General features: G+C 37.8%; 1 protein-coding gene across 2 annotated transcripts in view; it reads right to left on the reverse strand.

Annotated features, from left to right (window-relative positions):
* Positions 1-22873, reverse strand: part of STAU2 (staufen double-stranded RNA binding protein 2) — a 170380-nt gene that overhangs the window by 135712 nt on the left and 11795 nt on the right. For both annotated transcript variants that reach the window (XM_066332364.1, XM_066332355.1), the window contains exons 2-5: positions 14945-15152; positions 13756-13886; positions 8989-9148; positions 6544-6679 (exon numbers count right to left, since the gene is read on the reverse strand). In XM_066332364.1, the coding sequence (XP_066188461.1) occupies positions 6544-6679; positions 8989-9148; positions 13756-13886; positions 14945-15143 (626 nt within the window). In that variant the 5' untranslated portion in view covers positions 15144-15152. The remainder of the gene's footprint in view (positions 1-6543; positions 6680-8988; positions 9149-13755; positions 13887-14944; positions 15153-22873) is intronic.

A 22873-nucleotide genomic window follows, 5' to 3' on the forward strand; every position in this document is an offset into this window, starting at 1 on the left:
AGCTCCATACAGCTGAGTACTCAGCAGGGGAGTAGGCTACCTGGCAGGTAGGAACTACATGCCCAGGTAGGGTGATACCCTGTGCTTTGTGGCCAGGCAGCGTAGCTGGCTCCACAAGAGGCAAGGATATGCTGCTGCTTTATTTTTCTGAGTTTGGTCTTGCAAACGGCACTGTAAAGAAACATTAATTAACATCAAAGAAAAATGTGCTCAGAATGGCAGAGTTATGAAAAAAAAGAGAAGAAGGAATGGTCTGTGCACTCTACCATGCTCTGAGGAGAAAGGGGATAGTCTTCTCCTTAGTCTGAAGCACACAACATATATGCAGAAAGAAGCAATCCTACACAAGACTAAGATGAAGGCTCAGTGCAGCAGAACCTGTCCAAGTGCACAGAAGCTGTAGTTTATCCTAGGGACACCACCACTTTGCGTGACATGCTTCCAGAGCTATCACACCATCCAAATTCCTTAAAACCATGCAAGAAACTGCTTTAATTACTTCATTTCCGTTCTTTGGCTTGTCATTGTTTTGTATTCCCTTTGTTCTTATATTTCACAAGTGTTTCTAATTTTTGAAACCTCTTTTTTTTTAATATAGATTTTTCAAGCCCTCTAGATTGTGGTGAGACACATATTAAGGAATTTTATATATTATAAAAACAACTTCTGAATTCTCCCAAAACACAAGGGTTGGGTTTTATGATCTCTTTAACACTACTTTCCAAACCAAAACATCAAAAGCTGCTATTCAGGCTCCTAGTGGTTTTATTTCTTGGCTGAAAACTCCTAGTTTAGGTAAGTCTGTAAGATATAATTTGTTCTGTCACTTACAGACATTCTATAATTGAAAATACTGCAGGATGATTAAACTTCAGGAATGACTCTCTTCAATTTGAACTGAAGAAAAAAATAAGCCAGCATTCAGTGGTAACAAGGCAAGTTGGACAACCCTGTAGTCAAAATTGATACCTTATTCTATTGTTTAACTGGTCTAATTTAAACAGCCATGTTTTTAATTCTTTTTTACATGGTTTAAGCCAATTGCATCTAAGCCAGAGATGTGATCGAGTACGGGTTCTAGCATTGGCTACAGATATGAGAGCATGCACATGTTTTGTCTTCAACTGTGCCAACAGTTTTCAAACCTGACCCGCTGTCTCAAGGCTTGGCCCGTGCTGAGTAGCGTGCCAGTTCTCCCGACTCATGCCAAATGCTGTGCTGACAAACACGCAAGCTACATCAGTCACCAACCCGGCCCTGAAAGCTTCAGCACCTCCCTCCCCAGAGTCAGCCTGGAAAACTCTCAGATTAAAGAAGCCATAAAAGATGAAATGTTCACGATTTTTAGCTTTTCTGTAACATAAAGTGTTTGAACTGAAATGTGCCTTTGTTGCAAAATTGCTTGAAATTCCAACCTGTGAGTGTTTAAATTGGTTATATATAACTGGTAAATTTTGAGTCCCAAAAGAGTATTTTCCTCTATTACCATCTCTGTTAGGAATACAGACACGTTTGTTAAATAAGAAGCTGGATTCTTATTTAATGGATTCTTAATCCATGGCTGGATTAAGGGTTGACAATATTTTTAAAAGCTCTGTCTTATCAGAGGCCATCAAACTTTCTTTTACCAAACTTGTATGGATTTTACTTCAATAAAGAAAATCCAGAGAGGACTCCAAGTTCTTACCTACACTGTGAAATAAATGAACTGTAGTATACAAATACCTTAACTACCAGAGACCTAAGCTGGTAACTTCACAAGGTTCAGCTCAGCATTGCACAGACTTCATCAGCCTGTCACGATATGCAGTATAATGGCAATGACCCAATGCTGTTAACAAGTTAGTGAGTACTACATTCACTTGAGTGAAGAGTCAGGATGAAAACATTCATACCTCATCCAGTTCCAAGCCGGACTGTACTTTATCTACTTAGTTACCCTAAGAGGGGAGCTGACTTGCCCTGCACCTCCTAACTTAGCACTAACTTAGGAAGAAACAAGCCTAAGATCTTGCCACAGTGTTAAACACTGCTTTAAATGTCTTGCTCTCTGCCATGATGAGTTTTGTATGCACAAAGCTCTATAAACAGCCAGTATCCAACACCTACCCTGGTGCAGCTCTATCAGCACTGTAAGCAACAGGTAGCTAGAGCATGTTCTGATAAAAAAACCACAGAATTACTAATTCTAACACAGAATTACTATGGGAAAGTGTTAGAGGGAACATTTGCTGCATTGAAATGAACACCTGTGGAAGGATGCTCATTTGGTACATCTCATCACTTGCCTTCCACGCTGACCACTAGGAAAACTTTTCCCTTTTTCCTTGTTTCCTCTCACTTGTTTGCTTTCCTTTTCTCCATGAAGGTAGCTTTCACCTTCACTGTAAATATATGCCATCAGACCTTGCAAATGGATGTCAGTCCTTTACAAACCTGCTTCAATATTCTCTGTGCACATTGCCCATATAAATATGCTCCAAGGCATGTGAGAGTAGCCCGTCATACACTTAAATCGACCTAAGTTGTCCTTACATTCCAAATACACCCTGTCCCTCTCTGGTGAAGGCACAAGCTCCTGTGTGACTAGAAGATATCTGAGTACAGCTGTAAGTTGAGGAGTAACTTATCCTTTCCTCTCCCTGCAAAAATTGATTCATTTCCAAGCAGCTCAACTTCCAGTGCTGGAGGCAGGAAATATTCAGGGACACAAAGGCTGAGGACAAATGAAGAAGGAGGAATCACTGCCACTTTGACATAAATCATCTTAGCCTGACATGGAATCTAGCTGTCAACTTTGCATACGAATTACAGCTCTCAGATCACGTTTCCATGAGATACTGAAAAGGATCTTTTGTGCCACTTGAAATACTAGACTTTACTGGTATAGAGATACACCCTGGAATGAATTTAATAATCTATTTTTTCCTCAAGACGTTAGTCTTCTCAGTATCAAAGTTTCCCTAATGCAATCTCCTAATCTTAGTCTGTATCTTCACCTATTTGAAAAGCACATTTCTTTAAACAGAGATCAGTAAAGGGAATGCAGACACAGTATAAAAGACAAAGCTTCCAATTTATTTAACTTATTTTGTATCAGTTTTAATAACAGAAAATAATCTACAGTCAAAAACTGATGAAAATGAAAAAATACTTCATGCAGCATATTATATCTACATTAATTCTCATATCTTGATTTTAACTGTCTATATAGTCTGCATTTATTTGGGTACTTCAGCAATACTTCTATTCCACCACCCAATTCCCAAAAATCAGCAAATGAATGCTAAATACAGTGTGGCAGTAGAAGAAAATAGAGGTAACATATTACACCACAGGAACATAATACAGTGCTGCATCATATACTTCATAATCCAAACTTCACTGGCCACTGTAACAAATCCAGACTTTGTCTCCAGGCTTGCCTGTGATGAGGGCAAGCAGAAGGTGCCATGCTGACTGGAAGAGGTGCAAGAACATGCCCACCATAGCCAGTGCCCACAGTGCAGCCAGGCTGAGCCACATGGGCTGTACTGAGCTGCATGGCCTGTGTCCAGCACGGCTCATAGGATGGGGTTGTGCTGCTCAAATCCCTTGGCCACAGGACAGACTTGTGGCCAGAGATGGGCCCTTGAGCAGCTCACCCTCGGTACCACCTGTGTGGCTCTGCCTTTATCTGAGAGCACAGCACAAAGTTTTCACATGACCATCATTCCTGACTACTCCTGACAGAGTTGTCTCCTTGTAAGCAAATCCTGTAAGAATGTGAATGACCAAGAGGGGTTAATCTCTGCTGAGGCTGAGGTCTGCATGGTGTGGTGGCCACAGGGAACAGTCCTTTTCAGTGGGTCACACTACTTAGGGCCCAAAGTAGCTGAAGGTATGGAAGATCATCTGTAATATTCTCTTCTTAAACTGCCAGGTCCAATAAACAACATTTAAAAGATGCTTTACAAAGTCTAAGTGTCTTAGGTTGCAATGCAAGATGTAACCAAAAGTATGTATTCTATTACCAGCTGTTAAAACCAGGTAGGGCAGTGTTCCTTATCCCATCCTCCCTCCGGGGGATATCTGATGTTAATGGGCCACTGAGTCTCACTGCATGACTGATAAAATTACATCAGCCCATTGTGAGATGCTCCACCCAAGAAGAGGAGCCAAGCATTCCTACTGGATAAAAATCCGAGATTCAGAACACCACAGCAGCCTGTTTCCACTAAATTCCCAGAGGAAGAATGGACCCATCTACCACCACTTCAGAGGAAAACTATACCCTTCTACAGGATCACTGCTTCAACGGAACCTCATCTGTCACTGCAGGAGGACTGCAGCCAAGACTTTAATTGGTCTGTTACCAACACCCTGACCAACAGGGTGTCAGCTTGTATTCTGACTCTGTCAGCAGTTTTTTTGGTAGTATTGCATTTTTATTTTCATTTTCCTAGTAAAGAACCGTTATTCCTATTCCTATACCCATATCTTTGCCTGAGGACCCCTTAATTTCAAAATTATAATAATTTGAAGGGAGGGGGTTTAAATTTTCCATTCCAAGGGAGTCTCTAGCCTTCCACAGCAGACACCTGTCTTTCCAAACCAATGCACTTTCTTTCTGTGATCATAAAGGGTCAGCACCTCCCAATGCAAAACAAAGGAATGAACAATTATTTCTAACAGTGGTCCATCAACAGTACTATACAGATCATTTTTCTGCTTCCTCTTTACTCTGGCATTCATATGTATACATGGGGTGTGCACAGCGGGAATGTGTTCACACAGATAGACAGGTATGTCCAGTCATTTTACTACTTAGTTTAAGTTATTATTCAATTTATTAGCCACAGTATTATTAGCTCTTCTGCATGGGTAACTGCACTCAAATACACACAATGAAAAAGCAAGCACAGATTGTGGCCTTCTGTCCCACCCAGCCTGTTTGTTTTGTGATCAGAAAAATCAAGTGGCCTTGGCTACCTAACATGCCCAGAAAAATAACCTCCATGTATCATTTTATCCTAACACCAAAACATGGCTCTCGTGCTTTCTTTTTCTTATAAGAAGCAAACTTAGAGATTGAGCTAGACACACTAAACATTTTCTACGAAAAGAAATAAAACACTAGAAGTTAGTAACTGCTGAATGTTTTGACGTTCTAGCATTATATCTGCTAGTCAAGCTAATCTCACTATAGAAGCAATTCAAATAAATGAAGGATTTCTAAATATTAACTAAATTAATTTCAAGCACCATAATTATCTTTTTAAACCATGATGTATGTAAGCAGAGGTCAGCAGTGACTAGAAATATAACACAAGTTATGCAAAAATCAGGCAGTGTTCCAATAGAGTAATTAAAGGGTTTATTCCAGGTTATTTGATGGGGGAGGGGGGGGGGGAGTTTGTCTTCTATAATTCTAGGTATTGTTGCTATAAAACAACACAAACTACCAGCCAAGCAAATAAAAAAAAAAAAAAAAAAACAAAAAAAACAAACCAACAAAAAAATCAACTCAGAATTAAATGTTAAATCCCTACAATTAGCAAGTTATCATGATTTAAGTCTGGGGAAAAGTAAAATAGAATTAAGTAAATTGAAATACTTTCCTTAGACAATTCTGAAACACTGCTTTCTTTTTTTAACCCCTTAACTTTTCAACATTGCAGTTGAATGAGTAATTCAACTGCAATGTTGAATTACTCATTCAATAAAGAGTAATTTTGAACCAAAACATGCCTTTGGAGTTCATACTCTCAATCTATTTGATAATTATGAGATGCATAAAAATTAATGCGAAATCCATCAAGCAAAGCTTTATTAAAAAGGTGACATTTTTCACTGATAAAACATGTGATGAGAACCATCTGACCTGTTTTGGTTTGGTCTTTTCTCATATTACAGATCATATTTGGTCTCACTTTTGGAGCTTCAAAAGGCCTGTTCTATTTCAGTTCCTCTGGGGACAAATACAGAAAAACAGGAAAAAAACCTATCTCAAAGAAAGAGGTTTTTCAAATTACAAATTGATATAATTCTGAAAAAAAGGTTTCTAAGCTGTGAAATAAAGGATTTTTTCCTAACTAAACTTTGAGGATTAAGGAACTGAGATAGCTGACCAAGAGGAATAGTTAAAAAAACAGAAACCTGAGAATGGTTTCAAGCCAGTTTTCAAAATGCAGTCCTTCCAAATTTATATTCAATTTCTAAGAAAAGACTGCTTCATTTTTGATGCCACGGATTCTAATTACACAGTATGACAGCAAAGAAAAGCAAAACATCTCTCAGAAGTTAATGCTCTGCCTCCTCACTACCATGGCTGTGTAATGTGCTTTTTAATGCACATTAAAAAAAAAAAAAAGAGTAGTTTTACACCTTGTGATGTGCTTAGGGAAACTGTCTCTTTTAGGAGGTAATTATGCATGTTTCTAAATAAGACTGCAAACTCTCCTTAACAAAATTTTTAGTTTTCTTTTACTGTGAAATAACCTAGAAACTTAATGAAGATTTAGAACATAAGGATTAAAGAGAAATAACAGAAAGAGTACAAACCTCTGATTGTACATGCCCCGGAAATTATAATTTGCTCTGTAATTGGGAATTGGCTTTGGATCTAATGGCCTGTAGATGGCAGGCTCTCCTCTTTTCATTGCCAGACCATTCAGCTCCACAGTTGGTGTTATACTGCCTGCAAAAAACCAATGTAAGCAAGCTGCATAAACCAGAAATACTGAAAGACACACAAGCAGGACTGAGCTACAAAGAGAGACCTACACAATATTTTGTTACTCTTAAATTAAATGTAACTAAAAAGACATTCGTTTCCTTAAAAGAAGGGAATATAGATGACTACTTAATCACAAGCAATGAAAAAGAACATTTAAAAATCTCTCTCAGTGCATTCTCTATGCAGTTTCAGTGGATTAACCTTCACATATGAATAAGAAAGTCAGTGTAATAATCAAGCTGGTTACTCGTCTTTCCAAAGTACTTATAATACATTATGACACTTTCTGAAAGAGCTATAAAGAGAATAGAAAAAGGTGTCTTTCTGCTGAATACCATTAAATAAAACCACAAATAGAGTAAAGAGTTATTGAAACAAGCATGAAGTAACAGGCATTACTGCAGTCATTCCGGAATCTTACAACAGGTTAGAAAAATGTTTAATTTGCAAGACTTGGAAATTTACGACTATGTCTAAGAACTAATGGTCTCACAGGAGTGATCTAACAGACTGAACATACAGCTCCTGGAAATCAGTGCAACTACAGCCATCTACTGGTGACAGAATGCAAAAATAGAAGGCAGCCAGTACTTGCCACTTGCATGGTTTCAAAAATGCCAAATAAGCTACATCCAGCTTTTTTCTTTCGTTTTCATTTTATTAGATAAAATATTCAGCTACAGTAATTCCCACTTACACTGTTGTAAGAGAATCCTAAATGAGCTAAATGTGCATTCCAATAAAAAGGAGTTAATATATTCTGAAAATATTTTCATGAGAGATGCAAATAAATTTACTCTTTAAAAAGCTATGATTAATTATCCAGTCTGACATTGAAGCTTTATATGCCAAATGATGAAAATGTTTATGCAACACTTACTCAAAAACTTATACCAACTTATAACAATTCTTATAATTTCCAGAGCAAGACATTACTCTGAATTCAAATTTTTATAAAAATACAAAACGTCATTTTGATGAGAAGATACCTGTGCATATACAATGCACCTTTCTTGGAGTAAAATCACAGTGTTAAGTGATAAAATTTTAACTAATTCTCTCAAATCCTATTCCTCTTACAAGATTTTCCCTCTAAGAATATGCTCAAAGCCAAAAAACTCTAGAAATTCTGTAATACTCTGCAATGTCAAGAACCAAACTCAGGATCACTTTTCATAGAAGTCTGAGCTTCCTGCTTTCTAAACAGCCAAAGTCACAGAGACTGTGAAGGAAACAGGGCAAAACCAATGTCCTGGGTCTGGAGAGGCAATGTACTGATCTCCAAAGGAGTGAGAGAAGACTACCACACCACTCTCAAACAATCCTTCACAGCTAATGCTCAGGATAGTACTCACAAGTTCTAAAGGAAATTTACTAATTTACTCCTGCTTTTCTCTTTCCAACACAGAGAATATTAACTGCAAAATTACTTCATTTTAAGAAAGTGGCTGAAGAATACATTTTTAAAAGGGGGGGGGGGGGGGGGGGGGGGGGGGGGGGGGGGGGGGGAGGGGGCAGACAGAAATTAAAAGGGAAAAAGGAAAACAGAAAAGAGGCGGGGAAATGATTATTTAAAATATAAATGAGAAAAGATTCTCATTTACATTAGTCTAAAATGAAGTTACTGTTTTTTTTCTTTATTGATCAAGACGGAACAGATCACTGAGCAAGTGCATGAGATGTGTATCTCAGAAGGCAACTGAAGGCAACTTGGGGGTAACAGCTCAAAATGAAGGACAGGAGACACCAGTATACATTGTATTACTGAAACAAGTTTCTAAGGCCACCTAAAAGCTTTTTGAAAGCACAGGTTGCTCTGAAGGAAAACTCAGTATGCAGGAAATTATTTGTCAAAGTCCTCATGCCAAATCCCAGCCTTTTGTTTATGCCAGAGATGCAATTTCACAGGATTGAACTGGATGAAATTTCCAATTTCATTATAAATTTAGCTAAAATAACTCTTTGGGAAATGTCTTTTAGTTAATTCAGACAGGTTTTCTCCTGTCTGTTTACTGCTGATTACATACCATCACCCTGTACACATCTAAGCCTTACCTAAATAATATATTCCCTTACAGTTCAGCCATTTTAGGTATGTGCATTAAAAATTCTTCCATGAAAGCTCACTAGAGGTTCTGCATTATCCAATGATACTATAGCTAGGTTGATTTTTGTTCTACAGATTTAAGTATCTTGTTAAAATTACTTATTTAGTGCTATAATATACCAACATGTCAACAAGATCTAACACTCAGAGGAAAAGGTCATACCTGGATTATTGTTTACATTGTTTTTGGGTGGTCTGGGCGTTGGTTTGGGAAGGGTAGTTTCACTCAATGCTTTGCTAGCAGCAGCATGTTGGGCCTTTTTAATACTGCTTCCTTCAGCTTCCCATGTCTGTTCTCCAAGAGTCAGCTGCACTGTGAACATCTTCAAAGACAAAGAACAGGTAAACACTGGCAAGATTATCACTGTGGATTAGAACAATCTGTATAAAAGCTTCCAGGGCTGAAGAGAAACCGTGCTCTCTTTTCATTGTATTCAACTCCCAGATAACACATCTGATTCTTCCAGAGATCAGTGAGACCTTATCAGTGAGCAACATCTGGCCTTTCAAACCTCAAAGTAAAATAGTGTAACAATAATGTCAATTATCAAAGAACAGAATAATATTTAAACCAAGTAAGAATAACTTCAGAGCAAACTGATCATCTGCTCTTGGAAGACTATGCACAGGTCAGCTAAGAACACATTTCTTCATATATTTGAATATGTTTAGTCACTTTACTTGTAGAAAATAAATACTAAATGCGATACTGAGAAAAAAAAAATTGCAATTATGAATGAATATAAATGACTATACACTTCTCAAGGCAGAAGAGAATTTGGCCCAGATAGTTTTACCGAGTGAATTAAATTCTCACACACCTAGATTTCTAAAAATAACGCCTTTTGTTAGGGCAGAGTTATAACTCAAATATGTTCAAAAATATAAAGTAAGAAACAAAACACATATTATCTTTTTAAACTAAACTGCAGGTCTTAATCTAAAATCTATAGTGAGGACAGGAACTGTAAACATCCAGAGTTCAGAAATGGACTAACTGATAAAACCATATATTTCAATTTCTGTGATAGAGGGCTATTTAAAGTATCCATGCTGTGCAAATTGTGCAGATAAAACTCAGTGCATGTTTAAGATACTAGATAGAATCTATCTTCTGTAGGATACATAAATGTTCTGTTTAATTTGAGCATCTGAGAACAAGTGGAAAAAGGCTAGAAACTGAATATATTTGCCATATAACCCCTAGATAAAAGGCAGGACTTAATAATCAGATATAAACAGTAAACTAAGATATACCTACCTCAGAAAACAGACTAACTCACTTGAATCAACAGGGAAAAAAAATCTACATATCAGTAGGAACAATACATAAAGTAATATTTTCATTTTGACAGCTTTCTGATTTTTTTAACTTATTTAAACTTGCTAGAACAAGGACCAGGTTTTTAGAGATTAATATGGTGTGCATTCTTTAAATCTACCTTACATACACATTTTTTAACTTGTACTTGCAAACAAGCATTTGAACACAAGTATGTGTGAGTCTCCCAACTCAGTCCTCTGCACACGCACGCACCGCATTCAAAGTGAATCTATAAATACATATTTGTGCCTTAATTACAGCCTTGAGTTTTGGCCTACTGTAATTTTCAGAAGCACAATGCAAGTCCCTGTATCACAGCTCCTACTGCCATGTTGTTTTTGCCATAGCAGTCACAACAATTTCCTCATGGAAGAAAGAGAGAAATAGTTTCTTAATTTTACACTCTGTCAAACCCTACCCCCACCTGAAAACTAAGATGGGTATTAGAGCAAAATACCCATAATTATATAAATTACCTACAAAGGTACATCCTTATTACTATAAAGTTGAAATTTGATTTCTGGATCTGGAGTTTATATATTTTATATTTTGCAAGAAAGTATCAGTGTAGTATTTTATAGGAGAAAAAACCAGAATTTAAATGAAAATATGATTAATAACGGCTGCTTATCTACCTATAACTCTTAGTGTTTAGAACAATAAATAGGAACTCAGGATGATAAAGGGCTTGCTCAGTAAACTTCTGCCAGTCAGAGCACCTTTTCACTTAACACTTCTGCCAAATAAATCTCCTGCAAAAATCTACACATAGAAGTAGGCTTACTCCTTTATTAAAGTAATAAACCTGCCTAAATCCAAATTCTGGAGCAGACAAGAGAACATTCAAGTCCTGGAATACCAAAGCTAACAGTTCTGCTGTTAACTGAGACACATTTCTCACCTGAGGAAATTTCTATTCCTTACATCCATCATAATTTACCTGATGTCCAGAGAGCAGAAATGCAAAGGCCACCACGCTTGTGCTTGTTTTCACTCTGCTATGCTCATAAGGTCAGTCTTTCTAAGCTCTGACAACTCTTTACTCCTCACTTCTTCTGTGTAAAACCTTCTCTCCTCCTTCCCAGCTTTTGAAGTGCTACATCCCTTACCCCTTTCCCTCTTTTCTGTACCACCATCCACTTTCTTTTGCCACTGCACCTTTTAAATTTGTGTCCTGAAATGACACTGACATAGAAGGACAGAAGACATGATCAGTCTGACTAATGTACTCCAAAACGTCATTTATGCTAACAAAGACTTTCTAATCTTTCTTATGATGAAGAATCCACCTGGAGGGCAGACTCCTGGAAACCCTCACTGCACTGTTAGGAAGAGCCACTTCTCTCCCAGTTGCACTAGTTCTAGTTTTCCATTTCACATAGTTGTCTAAACTTATTTTCCAGACACAACTAGAAAAAAGGGTATAAAAATTATTAGCATTTGTGGTCACAACACAGACAGCTATCTTATAGAGCATGTCTGAAAATTGTGAAAACTACCAGTGGTCAGGAACAGAGTATGTGTAGGAGCAAAGCAATGTGAGAAGCTCCCTGAATGGCAAAGAGAAACAGCAGCGTTACATATTTCAGGTCATGCTTCCCAGGACAGATTCAGGTCTGTTTCATATTCTGTCAAGTATATCATCATATTACTAGCAAGACATGATACTAAACTGCTAAGGGAGTTGTGATGAATTCTATTTCTTTCTTCACTTTTCATAGGTCAAAACCTGCATAATCTTATTAATATCACCCTTGTTCTTCATGCACTTCTCTTTTTTTTACCTCACTACACAGATGAAACTTAATATCCTTCTGAGTCTAGAGAGGACATAAATGTATTTTTTTACCACTATGAGCACAACTAAAAGAATGAGGCAAATTCAAAAACTGAAAAATTAAGAAATTCATTGAAAATCTGGCTTTCAGAAGTAATGCAGGTAATGCAGACTTAAGTAATTTCACTGATATCAGTTCCTTTAAAAGTAATAAATATATCATAGAATCAATAAAGTTGGAAAATACCTCTAAGATTATCGAGTCCAAATTTTGACCAAACACCACCACACCACACAAACCATCGCACAAAGTGCCACGACTAGTCATTTCTTGAATATTTCCAGGGATGGCTATTCCATCATCTCCCTGGGCAGTCCATTCCAATGCTTAACCACCCTCTCAGTCAAAAAGATTTTTATTATGTCCAGACTGAACCTCCCCTGGCACAATTTGAGGTTATGCACTCTTATCCTGTTGCAAATTGCTTGGGAGAAGCACCTCCCCTCCTCCATATGTGAACAATTTCTTAGCCTACTAAAATTTTAAGTGTAATATGAATGTCATATAACTCAAAACTTCTTACTGCTGAGAAAGGTAAACAGCCAAAACCAGCCTGCAACCAAAGCAATTATTTTTTCACAGAAATGGAAAAAGAGGTAACACAATAAACACAATAGCAAGAAGTTACAGAAAGCCCAACAAATTAAATATGCTGCAACTTAAAACCAACCAGCCAGTGCACCCTGTGGTGCCTAACGCCTCCAGGAAGAGGAAGAGCACTTCAATTTCCATTTGCAATGAGGAATGCTAAAAGCAGCCCCACACCTGCTGACATCATTTCCACTGCTGTAAGGCGTGCAGCAACACCAGAGCTGAAGGTCAGTGATTTGCATCAGTTCTGCATTTGCTGGCAACACAGTGTGAAACACAGAAACAAGGGGCAAAGCAGAGACAGCCCACGAGGAGCAGAAAATGCTACTAACCTACACCCTTGGCCCCACTCATGTGATTTGGCCACTCCAGAAATACTAAGTACAAAGCAGCTACTAATTATGCCAGCATCTCACTCAGACTTTTCCAGAACTTTTTTCCTCCCCCAGTTTGCTCCTAACTAGAGAGGAAATTTAAAATTATATCCAAAAATTACCATGAGGATATTTCTCTGTATTCCTCATCATCTGAAAGCATTCCAATTTTTACTTATTAAGTTGGACATTCAAATTGATACATGAAATGGCCAGAATTAGCTATCAATTAATTAGAAACTTCTATGCTTGTAATCACATTAGGAATTTTAGTATAACCCTACATTGTAAAGCTGCACAGTAATAAAGTTTGTGCCCTCGAATGCAAGATTCAAAGATAGAGTATCAATTTCATGGACAAAGAATTGCAACAATAAACACATTAAAAATGTCACAAACTTGTCCTCTCCTGCATTACCATGAAACAAATGCAGAGGTAGTTATCAGAGGCATGCTGACTGCAAAGAAAGATTCGTGCAGCCTAAAAAGCAAGTGCTCCAGAAAGATTAAGGAAGGGTGGTGATACCCTGAAAAGACCTTCACGAGGTCTATATAAAGACCAGCAAATATAAATTCAAAGATGAGAGACAAAGTAAAGTACAAAATGATCTACAGGGCTTCTGTAACAGAAATTCAGGCATACTTTCCAAAAGTGTGGGGAAAAAAACACAGCAAAATAAAGAACAAGAAGAAAGCCCTTACACTAGAAATGTAGCTGGGTTTGACAAGCACATTTGTCCAAACCATGATATTATATGTTCAGCATGTAAGGTATGGCTCATCACCTGGAACTGTGACCTTACCTTGGCATGAGCAGGCCCTCTTTCATTCAGAAGCTTATACTGGGGTTGAATTCTATTGAAACGGGCTAACTCATTTACCAGACACATTGGAGTTTTCTCTTTGGGGTTTGCCATGTTATCTTGGAGAGGAGCTGTAAATAAAGAGTCTGTAAAGTTTTTGTGGAGAAATGTACTCTTCACAACTTCACAAAGCTTTGCAAAAGCAGCATGCTTAAAAAAAAATACTTTGTCTAAAACACAACTTTCGCATATATGCTAAATGCAAAGTTTAAACACCATTTATATATTAATCACATGAGAATATGTAGTTCACAATAACAATTTTGATTACATGCAAATAAAAAAGCCCCAAAACTATTCCTTTCCAAAATATCTTTATGAAAGATGACAGTGCAGGAGAGCATTTGCATATTCTAGATTTTCTGTGTCACCAAAGTTTACTGTCAGGAGTATACTGGTTCCTGGAATTGACTACTCTTTCAGAATGGTTTTTCCAAACTTTGAAGCAGATGTGGGTAGCGTAAGAGTTATGAGACAAATACACCAGATGAAACCCTGTAGTCCCCACTTACTTCTGCCAGCTTCTTCCCCGTGTTTTAGAGTTTTCTCACAATAATGAAGTCACTCTCAGAACACTCCCATAGAACACCTCCCCCTTTAAGGATTTAGTTCTGCTTTTTTTAGACTTACACTTTCTGTGGGTTTTTAGCAATTTATTTGGATTTATCCCTAACACATATACATATTGTCATTTCTTGCTTAAATTGTTAGGACAACACTTTTGCATTTTATACCTAGTTCAGCACAAGAACTACAGATTTTATTAGGCCACAAAGGAAACACAAACACTGCCAAGCAGTCAGAAGACATTCTGTTCTAGCGAAGAGAAATAAACTTGGAGACCTTCCTGCCCCACTAAAACTTCTCTATAAAAGATACCCTGAGAATTTGACAAAATAGACATGTTCTTCCCTGAGCTTTTGTATCATTGATCAAAACTTCACTGCAAAACTGAGCTCAATAAAGAAATTAAGCTTAGTAAACATTTTATTTAGCCAAAACATTTTTCTATGTGGGTTTTCTCCTTTATTTTAATCCTCTTTAAGACCTAATTATTATCATTTTAAATTAACAAGCCATCAAAAAGATTAATTTGAACAGCAAAGGAAATATATCTGGACCAACTTACCTGGTGAGTTGTTCAAAGATGCAGGATCCACAAGGCTGGCAGTAGGACTGCTACAGCTGGCAGCCGATTCTGAAATGGATCCATTCATGGAGGATGGCAGACTCAGTGTATTTGTAGCTGTAACTGGCAGGGGTAGCACCACAGGGGCCATGGTGGGTCCAGACAGGTTTGCTGTAGTCTGCATTTTAACTTGTGCCATTGCCTGTCACTGCAATAAACACATTATTATCAGCAGAGCACTTTGTGTTTTAAATGTCCAATGACTACAATGGTACTAGCAACACTCCTTTTTAGCCCCTGGATCTGGGTCACAAAACTGTCCACAAAAGTCATGCCTCTGCAAACATTACTTCCAAATGGATGCACAGAGAAACGGAGCTCAGAGCCAAAGAACATTACTGGAGAAGAACCCGCACACCCTGGCTCCAGGTTCTGTCTTTCAATGGTGGGGTCACTCTGCCTGGAACACTGCAGGAAGAATTACTACTCTAGAATTAAGTCCTACAGAATTATTCTGCAGATGAGATAAGTACATGCCAGTATCTTCAAGAGAGAATGACTTTGCAACCAGCTGCCACAGCAAACTTGCAAACTTCTGCCATTGTTTTTCCAGTAAAGTGCACCTCAAGCATTGAATAAGGCCACAAGAGAAAAATTCTTTCCCCGTTTTTTTTTTTTTCTTGGCCTGTTACCAAACTAGAAAAGAGAAAAAATAATAATAATAATAAAGAGTAAGAAAATACAAACAAACAAGGAAAAAAACCAAACCAAAACAACAACAACAACAAAAAAAAAAAAAAAAAAAAAAAAAAAAAAAAAACCACCAAAGATGCAAGTTCTTAAAAAAAACCCAGTGCTTATTCAGTCAACAGGTGGAGTATTCAATCCTTGCATAAATTACTGGCAGAGGTACCAGGATTTCCTAAACTACTAGCCTTTAACACAATGGCTAAAACATCTATCTGGAATATACCAGGTATACCAGGTACTAATTATCTCTTTTCATCTGCCCAAATCAGTTTCTTTATTGCTAATACCTGTTCTCAGGCTAGGTCTACATGCATGAACAAACCAGGCTCAGGGCACCACTCCATACTAATCACTGAGAGTATGCTCCTTGGCAAAATTTGGGCTACTGGCTGAAAACTCCAGCTGCTGCCAAAATCTCACACAGGAGCGGTTTAGGAGCCTGCAGGCAACCCAGGTAATTCACTTAATTAAGAGAGAAACCAGTCATTGTCAGTCATCTGGGAAAAATGTCTGGATTTCTCCTGTCCCATACAGAGCAGGATGATATATTTTACTCAGCAGCATGGATATAGATTTTATTATTTATGGTTCATACTCGTGTGCTGATCTGTACAGAGTGGATTGAGAGATAAAACCTGTGAGAGCCAACAAGTGGCCTGGGCAACTGGGACTTCTCCCAGCAGCAGCTCTGGTCCTGCTGGCTAAGGTAGAGCAGGGGTTCAGCTCTCATCTATCACAGGCAGCACCACTAAGCTCTTTGCTTCTTCTACTGGGGCAATTCTCTCTCCCTATTGAAAAAAAAAAAAAAAAAACCCAACAAACCAAACCCATTCAACACCTGAAAAACTGTCTAATGAAGGGCTTATTGAAATGAATAACCTATACAAAATTTTTTGATTACCATCAGTATTTCTGCCCCTTCCCTCCAACCAATCCATTAAAAATTTCCAAGTATCTTTACTCAGAGGGACAGTATTGTGGATTAAGATCCCAAGTCACTCATTACACCTTGGAGTACAAGTACTTTGACACAGTTGCACTTGTATAATGAAAATTATAAATCCTATTACTGTGACTCAGTGCTTTGGAGAAGAGGTTCAGAATAGAATGACATTTTTATTACTGAGGATAACTGATTTAAGTCTCTGGAAAGGAAAAAGTAGAAAAAATTTTGAAATTGAGATGCAATCACCTGCCCTTTTCACAAGTATCTTCGGTAAAATACTAATAGTGAGATTGAAAATACACATATGCAGTTAGCTGATGTATGTTCAAATACCTCACGTAAACAAAATGTACTAAATTCATACCGTAAAAATCCTACTATAACTTCACAGGAAATGCCAAACAATACAGCAGTATTGTTAGAAAGGCCTAACTTAAAGACTGAGAAGGTATAGAAGTCTTTGGTATACAACATGTCTGCTTGTGATTTTAAATACATCAGTATAAACAGGACTTAATTGAAAAAGTTTCTTAATTGTACACACTAAAACAAACATTAAATCGTAAACATTAAAGCCATGATGGCAGAATTGGGCCATATGTCTGAAACATACTCAAATAAAACAAACATAACATGAAATATCATCACAATAATTGAAGTTTAAGAAACTCACAGTATTTGCAGCATTTTAGCCTACAAATGTGAGTATGAGAAAGGCACCACTCATATGGTACTGCAAGAATTGCTACTGAACACCTGGTCTTGAGCCCTGCCAGTTGTGAATTACCACTTCAGCTTCCAGTATTTTAAAAGTTTATTCTTCATGAAAGCAGAACTTACTAATAAAATAAAATAAAATAAAATAAAATAAAATAAAATAAAATAAAATACTATGTTCTACACTACTGATGTTATAAAGGGAGAAATTATGGGATGAATCCTTTCCTAATAAAGATAAAACAAGAAAAATCAGTTTAAGAATAGTATCGAGGAACTGTAAGAGAATGAACAAGATAAGGTTTAGGGAAAAAAAAGACACTAAAAGTAAAGTACATAGAAAATTCCATTCTCCAATGAGAATTTATCATAACATATTGGGTGCTGGGGTTTTTTTTAATATATCTAAAGCTGCAGAACTCCTACAAGAAACTACAACTATTCTGTAAATTAATCTGTATAAGCAAATATGCCCAGGCAGTAATACAACCATAGACTAACTCTTAAACAAACGAGATATGGAGATAATAAATTTGTAACCAGTTCTAAAAATCCACTAGTAGAGAGAGACAACAGAAAGAATACAGCTGATATAGTGATGGCATGTCATTTTTACACTACCAGGCTGACAACCTTTGATGTCATTACAAAAGGTGAGGAAAAACTCTATTTTCCCTCTTTCCTTTACATTTTTTACATACATACACCAGTGTTGCACTGTTTTATAAACAGTGAAGCAAAAACATTTTGGGGCCTTCCTGCCACAAGCACAAACATAATAAAATACACTCTACATAAAATGTAGGACTTGGGAGAGAGAGATTCCACTAAGCTGGTCAGAGACGAAATGCAGTTACATAATCAAAATATTTTTACATCTTCTATGAAGATATTTTTGAAAAATCTGACATATATAAAAGGGATGGTTCATTTAGGATACTAAGATTCAATTAGAAAAGTCCCCACACCCCATTTCAGGTGGCTACCCAACTCATATCTAGGAAATTCCTACACCCAAGTGTCTCTAGACAGGTTTCCCTTCAAGTTCCGCAGTGGTCACAGACACTTGCACCTCTCAGAGAAAGCTGGACTGCACAGCTGTGCCTCCCAGCTTTGTGCTTTTACTCAGCTGCCACATCAAGACACAACAGAAATGATATTTCCTAATGTTTTAATCACACACACCTATCCAGTCAGTCTACAAGTCACAGTGTTGCTGTTTTTGTAAGGCTACATTGCAGGGATTACAGTGTCTTATGAGATGCTGCAATGGTTTCTCCTCCTAGTCTCACCCACACAGATGCAGTAGAAGTGCAATAGCAAACACATAAAGGGATGCAAATATACTACAATTGCATTTTACTTCACTCCTCCTTTTGAGCTCTTAGTACATAGGCAGCTACACAGGTTTCATCAAACAGTTGGTATTGACTTTCTTATCAAACTATGTACAAGTTGTGAATTTTCCTGACAAACTAAAAATGACAAACCCAAAACAATCTCACACAAAAACAACAAAACAAAATTCAAAATTCACATTTTAAAGTGAAAATATTGTTGTAAAATAGTCCATTCATTTTTTTAATATATCAGGAAACACAACACTGTTGTGAGTTGACCATGTCTGTATACCAGGTGACCACAAAAGCTGCTCTCTCACTCACCATCTCAGCTGGACAAGGGAGAGAAAATATAATGAAAGACTTGTGGGTCTAGACAAGTGCATGAAAAGATCACTCACCAGTTACTGTCACATGTAGAACAATCTCAACTTGGGGAGATTAAATTAATTTATTGTCAATCGAATCAGAGTAGGAAAACACGAAATAAAAACTAAATCTTAATAACACCTTCCTCCCACCCATTCTTTCTTCTCAGGCTTAACTTCACTCCTGAATTCTCTCAGACCCAGAGGGATGGCAAATGGGGGTTACAGTCAGTTCATCACATGTTGTCTCTGCCACTCCATCCCGCTAAGACTCCTCATATTCTTCCCCTCCTTCAGCGTGGGGTCCCTGCCACAAGCGACAGCCCTCCACAGATTTCTTCAGCATAAATCCTTCACGCAAGCTGCAGTTCTTGGTGAACTGTTCCAGTGTGGATCCCTTCCACAGGGTGGCATCCTTCAGGAACAGAATGCTCCAGCAGGGGCCTCCACAGGGTCACAAGTCATGTCAGTAAATCTGCTCCAGCCTCAACTCCTCTCTCTTTCCATGGGGTCACAGATCCTGTGGGTCTCCGCAGGCTGCAGTTGGATCTCTGCTCCAACATGGACCTTCATGGGCTGCAGAGGCACAGCTGTTTCACCATGGGCTGTATCACGGACAGCAGAGGAGTCTCTGCTCTGGCGCCTGGAGCACCTCCTGCCCCTCCCCGTGCACTGACCTTGGTGTCTGCAGAGCTGTTTCTCTCACATATTCTCCTCTCCCCTCCCCTTTCTGTTGTGCAGCAACGTTTCCTGCTTCTTAAATGTTATTCTCCCAGAGACACTACCACCAACACTGACGGTCTCAGCCTTGGCTGGCAGCAGATTCATCTCGGAGCCAGCTGGCATTGGCTCCATCGGGCACAAGTGAAACTTCCAGCAACTTGTCACAGAGGCCACCCTTGTAGCCCCCGTTACCAAAACCTGGCCATGCAAACCCACTACAAATATTTAGTGCAGAATACTTTAGATGCAGAATACTTTGAAAAATTGTGAATGCACTTGTATCATGCTAAAAGCACCATGCAGCATAAAGAATCAGTTTACACTTCTTCTGATTATTATCACTTTTTGTATTTTCCTGGAATCACTTTATAGCCTTAGATCTTGTGACTTGAAATATGAACTAAATGCTCAGGTTGAATGATTCTTAGACTATGTCACAATAATTGAATAAATAAAGACAGATAAAGTAGATAAAACACCACAAAAGGCAGAAAGCATGGAAAATGAGTTTTCGAAGCAAGCAGACTTGTACAATGTGGGAAAAATTGAAAAAGCAGTATCAGAAAGACAAGTTGTATGCACAATCAACAGATAGAGAAACTAATGACCTGAACAGTCAAAACAGAAGGCTGGACTTCATCTGTGCAGAAAGTGAAAATGCACATATGCAGTAGAGTAACCACACTTTCACACTGCTCTCTCATACAACCCAGGCTACCAAATTTGATCTGTGCAGAGGTGTGTAATGGTGGCACATACGACACACTTGTGAAGGACTTGACAAATGGAGTAACTGAGCGCCAGCCACGGTTGAGCAAGAAAAATTACTTGACATATCTTGTATTTTATATAACCAAGAGTTCTGCTTATGCCTTCTGATCAGTGTCCATTTTTCACAACAGTGTTACATTAATAATCCCAGATCCTTTTCTGCAGAACTGCTACCCAGCAAGTTCTACCCTGTGCTCTTTGTGAATCTGCTTCCTAGCTAAGATTCTTGTCTTCCTTGAGTTTTCTTATTAAAAAAACCCAACAAAACAGAAAAAAAAAAAGGAAAAAGACAATAATTTCTTTTTCAAGACCACATCAAACTTTAATTCTAATTCAAAAATGTTTGCAAACTTTCTCTAAAGCCTGCTTTATACCATCTACAAATTTAATAAATATACTGTTTCATCCACATCATTAATGAAAACATTGAAAGGTACAAGAACAGCAATCTGATAGACTGGAGGAAGTGTCTAAGCAGGCAGCAAGCATCTCGAGGGTTTTTTTCAGACCAATCCCCATTTTGGCTAGAAGCTTGTTAATGTGATTCTTCTATGAAAGTCCCAAATGACAGAACTCTAATAGTTAAAAACTTCCTAACTAAGAAGGGTTTAGTTTTAGTTTTAGCTTTAAAATTCCATTCAATGCTCTGTTCTCCTTCTATTTTCCTGATATTAATTCATTTGTTCAGTTACACAAAAGCATGCAAAACTGCTTAAAGGTAAAACGTATTTCTGGTGTGCCATTTCTCACATTTACAGCAAATATCGATACATTTGTGGACATTATTATACAAAGTACTAAACACATTCTAAGCTTTATGTAATTTCTTTTTATTGTAATTTCTTTTAATATCTAGCAGCTATTTGGGGTTGACCAAAAACACTCAGCTCTGCATTACCTTCAGAGCACCTTAATTAGAACTTTTGTCTTCTAAAACCAAATAATGAAATGGCCACACAGTAGCAGTTTAACAAGAGTATGACTTAAAGCAACAATCAGCAGATGACTATCCACACTTATTAGCAAAATTGATCTTCTTTTTACATTTTAAATAGTAAAATTTAAAACATTAGGTATGAAATTGCATGGGGTTTCTCTGTTTTTTAAAACATATATATTTTTCTGTATTACTCCCGATCCCCCCGTTTGTTCTTCCCATTTGCTCCTCCATCAATTTCATAGCTTTCCACCTTATGAGGAGTGGTTTGCCAACAGCCAAACTGATCTAATGACTTGCAGCCACAGCAAGGGACAATCCCATGTCCTCTCTTCCCTGCAGCAAAAAGCCAACACTTTCTGTCCACCTCACTGGACCAGTTCAAGTGGCAGGTAAGGAGAAAGATCAGAGGAGCATCTGGTCTGTACAAGGAGAGCCACAAACTCCTGACCTGGAGTGGGTACAAGGAATTAGCCATTTCAACTCTTCTAATCAGCTTAGCTTTGCTGTCAAGCCATACACTGAAGTTCATCTCCTTCACACTGTCCCTCACAAAGCCTGTGATCTCATTCCCGATGATCACATCTTCAGAAACCTGTGGCCTGGTTTCTTTTTTCACTGTGCCTTGCAGTAGAGAATCTTAGTTTCAATGGATATATGAACATAGCTACCCGCTAATTAACAGCCAAGTAATACATGTCAGCAAGTGAAGTGATGCTTTAAAAGCATTTTACTTTGCAGAATTGTAAGATGGGTAGGGGAGAAATCACCAACTTTAATTTCATTGTTTTGGTAAGATATTTTAAAAGCAAAGGAAAAGACACAGAATATTAGGGACTAATACTCAAAATTTAAGGAGCTGCAAGGCTTACAAAAAAGTTTCCCTCCTTGCTCAGTGTTAAACCCAGTCACTGAAGACTAAATACTACAGTTTCTTACAATTTGGTTTTTCTGCTCTTGGACTGGAGCAGAAAAGGACTGTAGATAAAGTGCCAGGAAGGCAAGGAAGGACCAAGCAGCTGCAGGGAACACTTGGCCACAACATGGAATCACATCACACTTTCGGATATTATCATCCACGGAGGACTATCCTTTGCCAACTCCCACGTACAATCAGAAGGAACCTTCCTGAGGAAAGGAAGGAAGGTATTTTTGGAAGAAAAAAATCAAATAGGAAACAAACTAAAAATCTGCAGTCCTATTTTTCAACCACTTCTTCAAACAGCAGTCAACCCAACCTCCCTTTTGAATTACTACACAGAACAGGTACATTAAAACAATATAAAAAAACTTAAAACTCAGAAAACTGAGGTAGAAACTGCTTCATCTTGCACACTTATTTCATCATGAAACCATATCTGTTCCCGAACTTCCAAT

This window comes from Sylvia atricapilla, chromosome 1 (genome assembly GCF_009819655.1).
Source record: "Sylvia atricapilla isolate bSylAtr1 chromosome 1, bSylAtr1.pri, whole genome shotgun sequence".
Lineage (NCBI taxonomy): Eukaryota > Metazoa > Chordata > Aves > Passeriformes > Sylviidae > Sylvia > Sylvia atricapilla.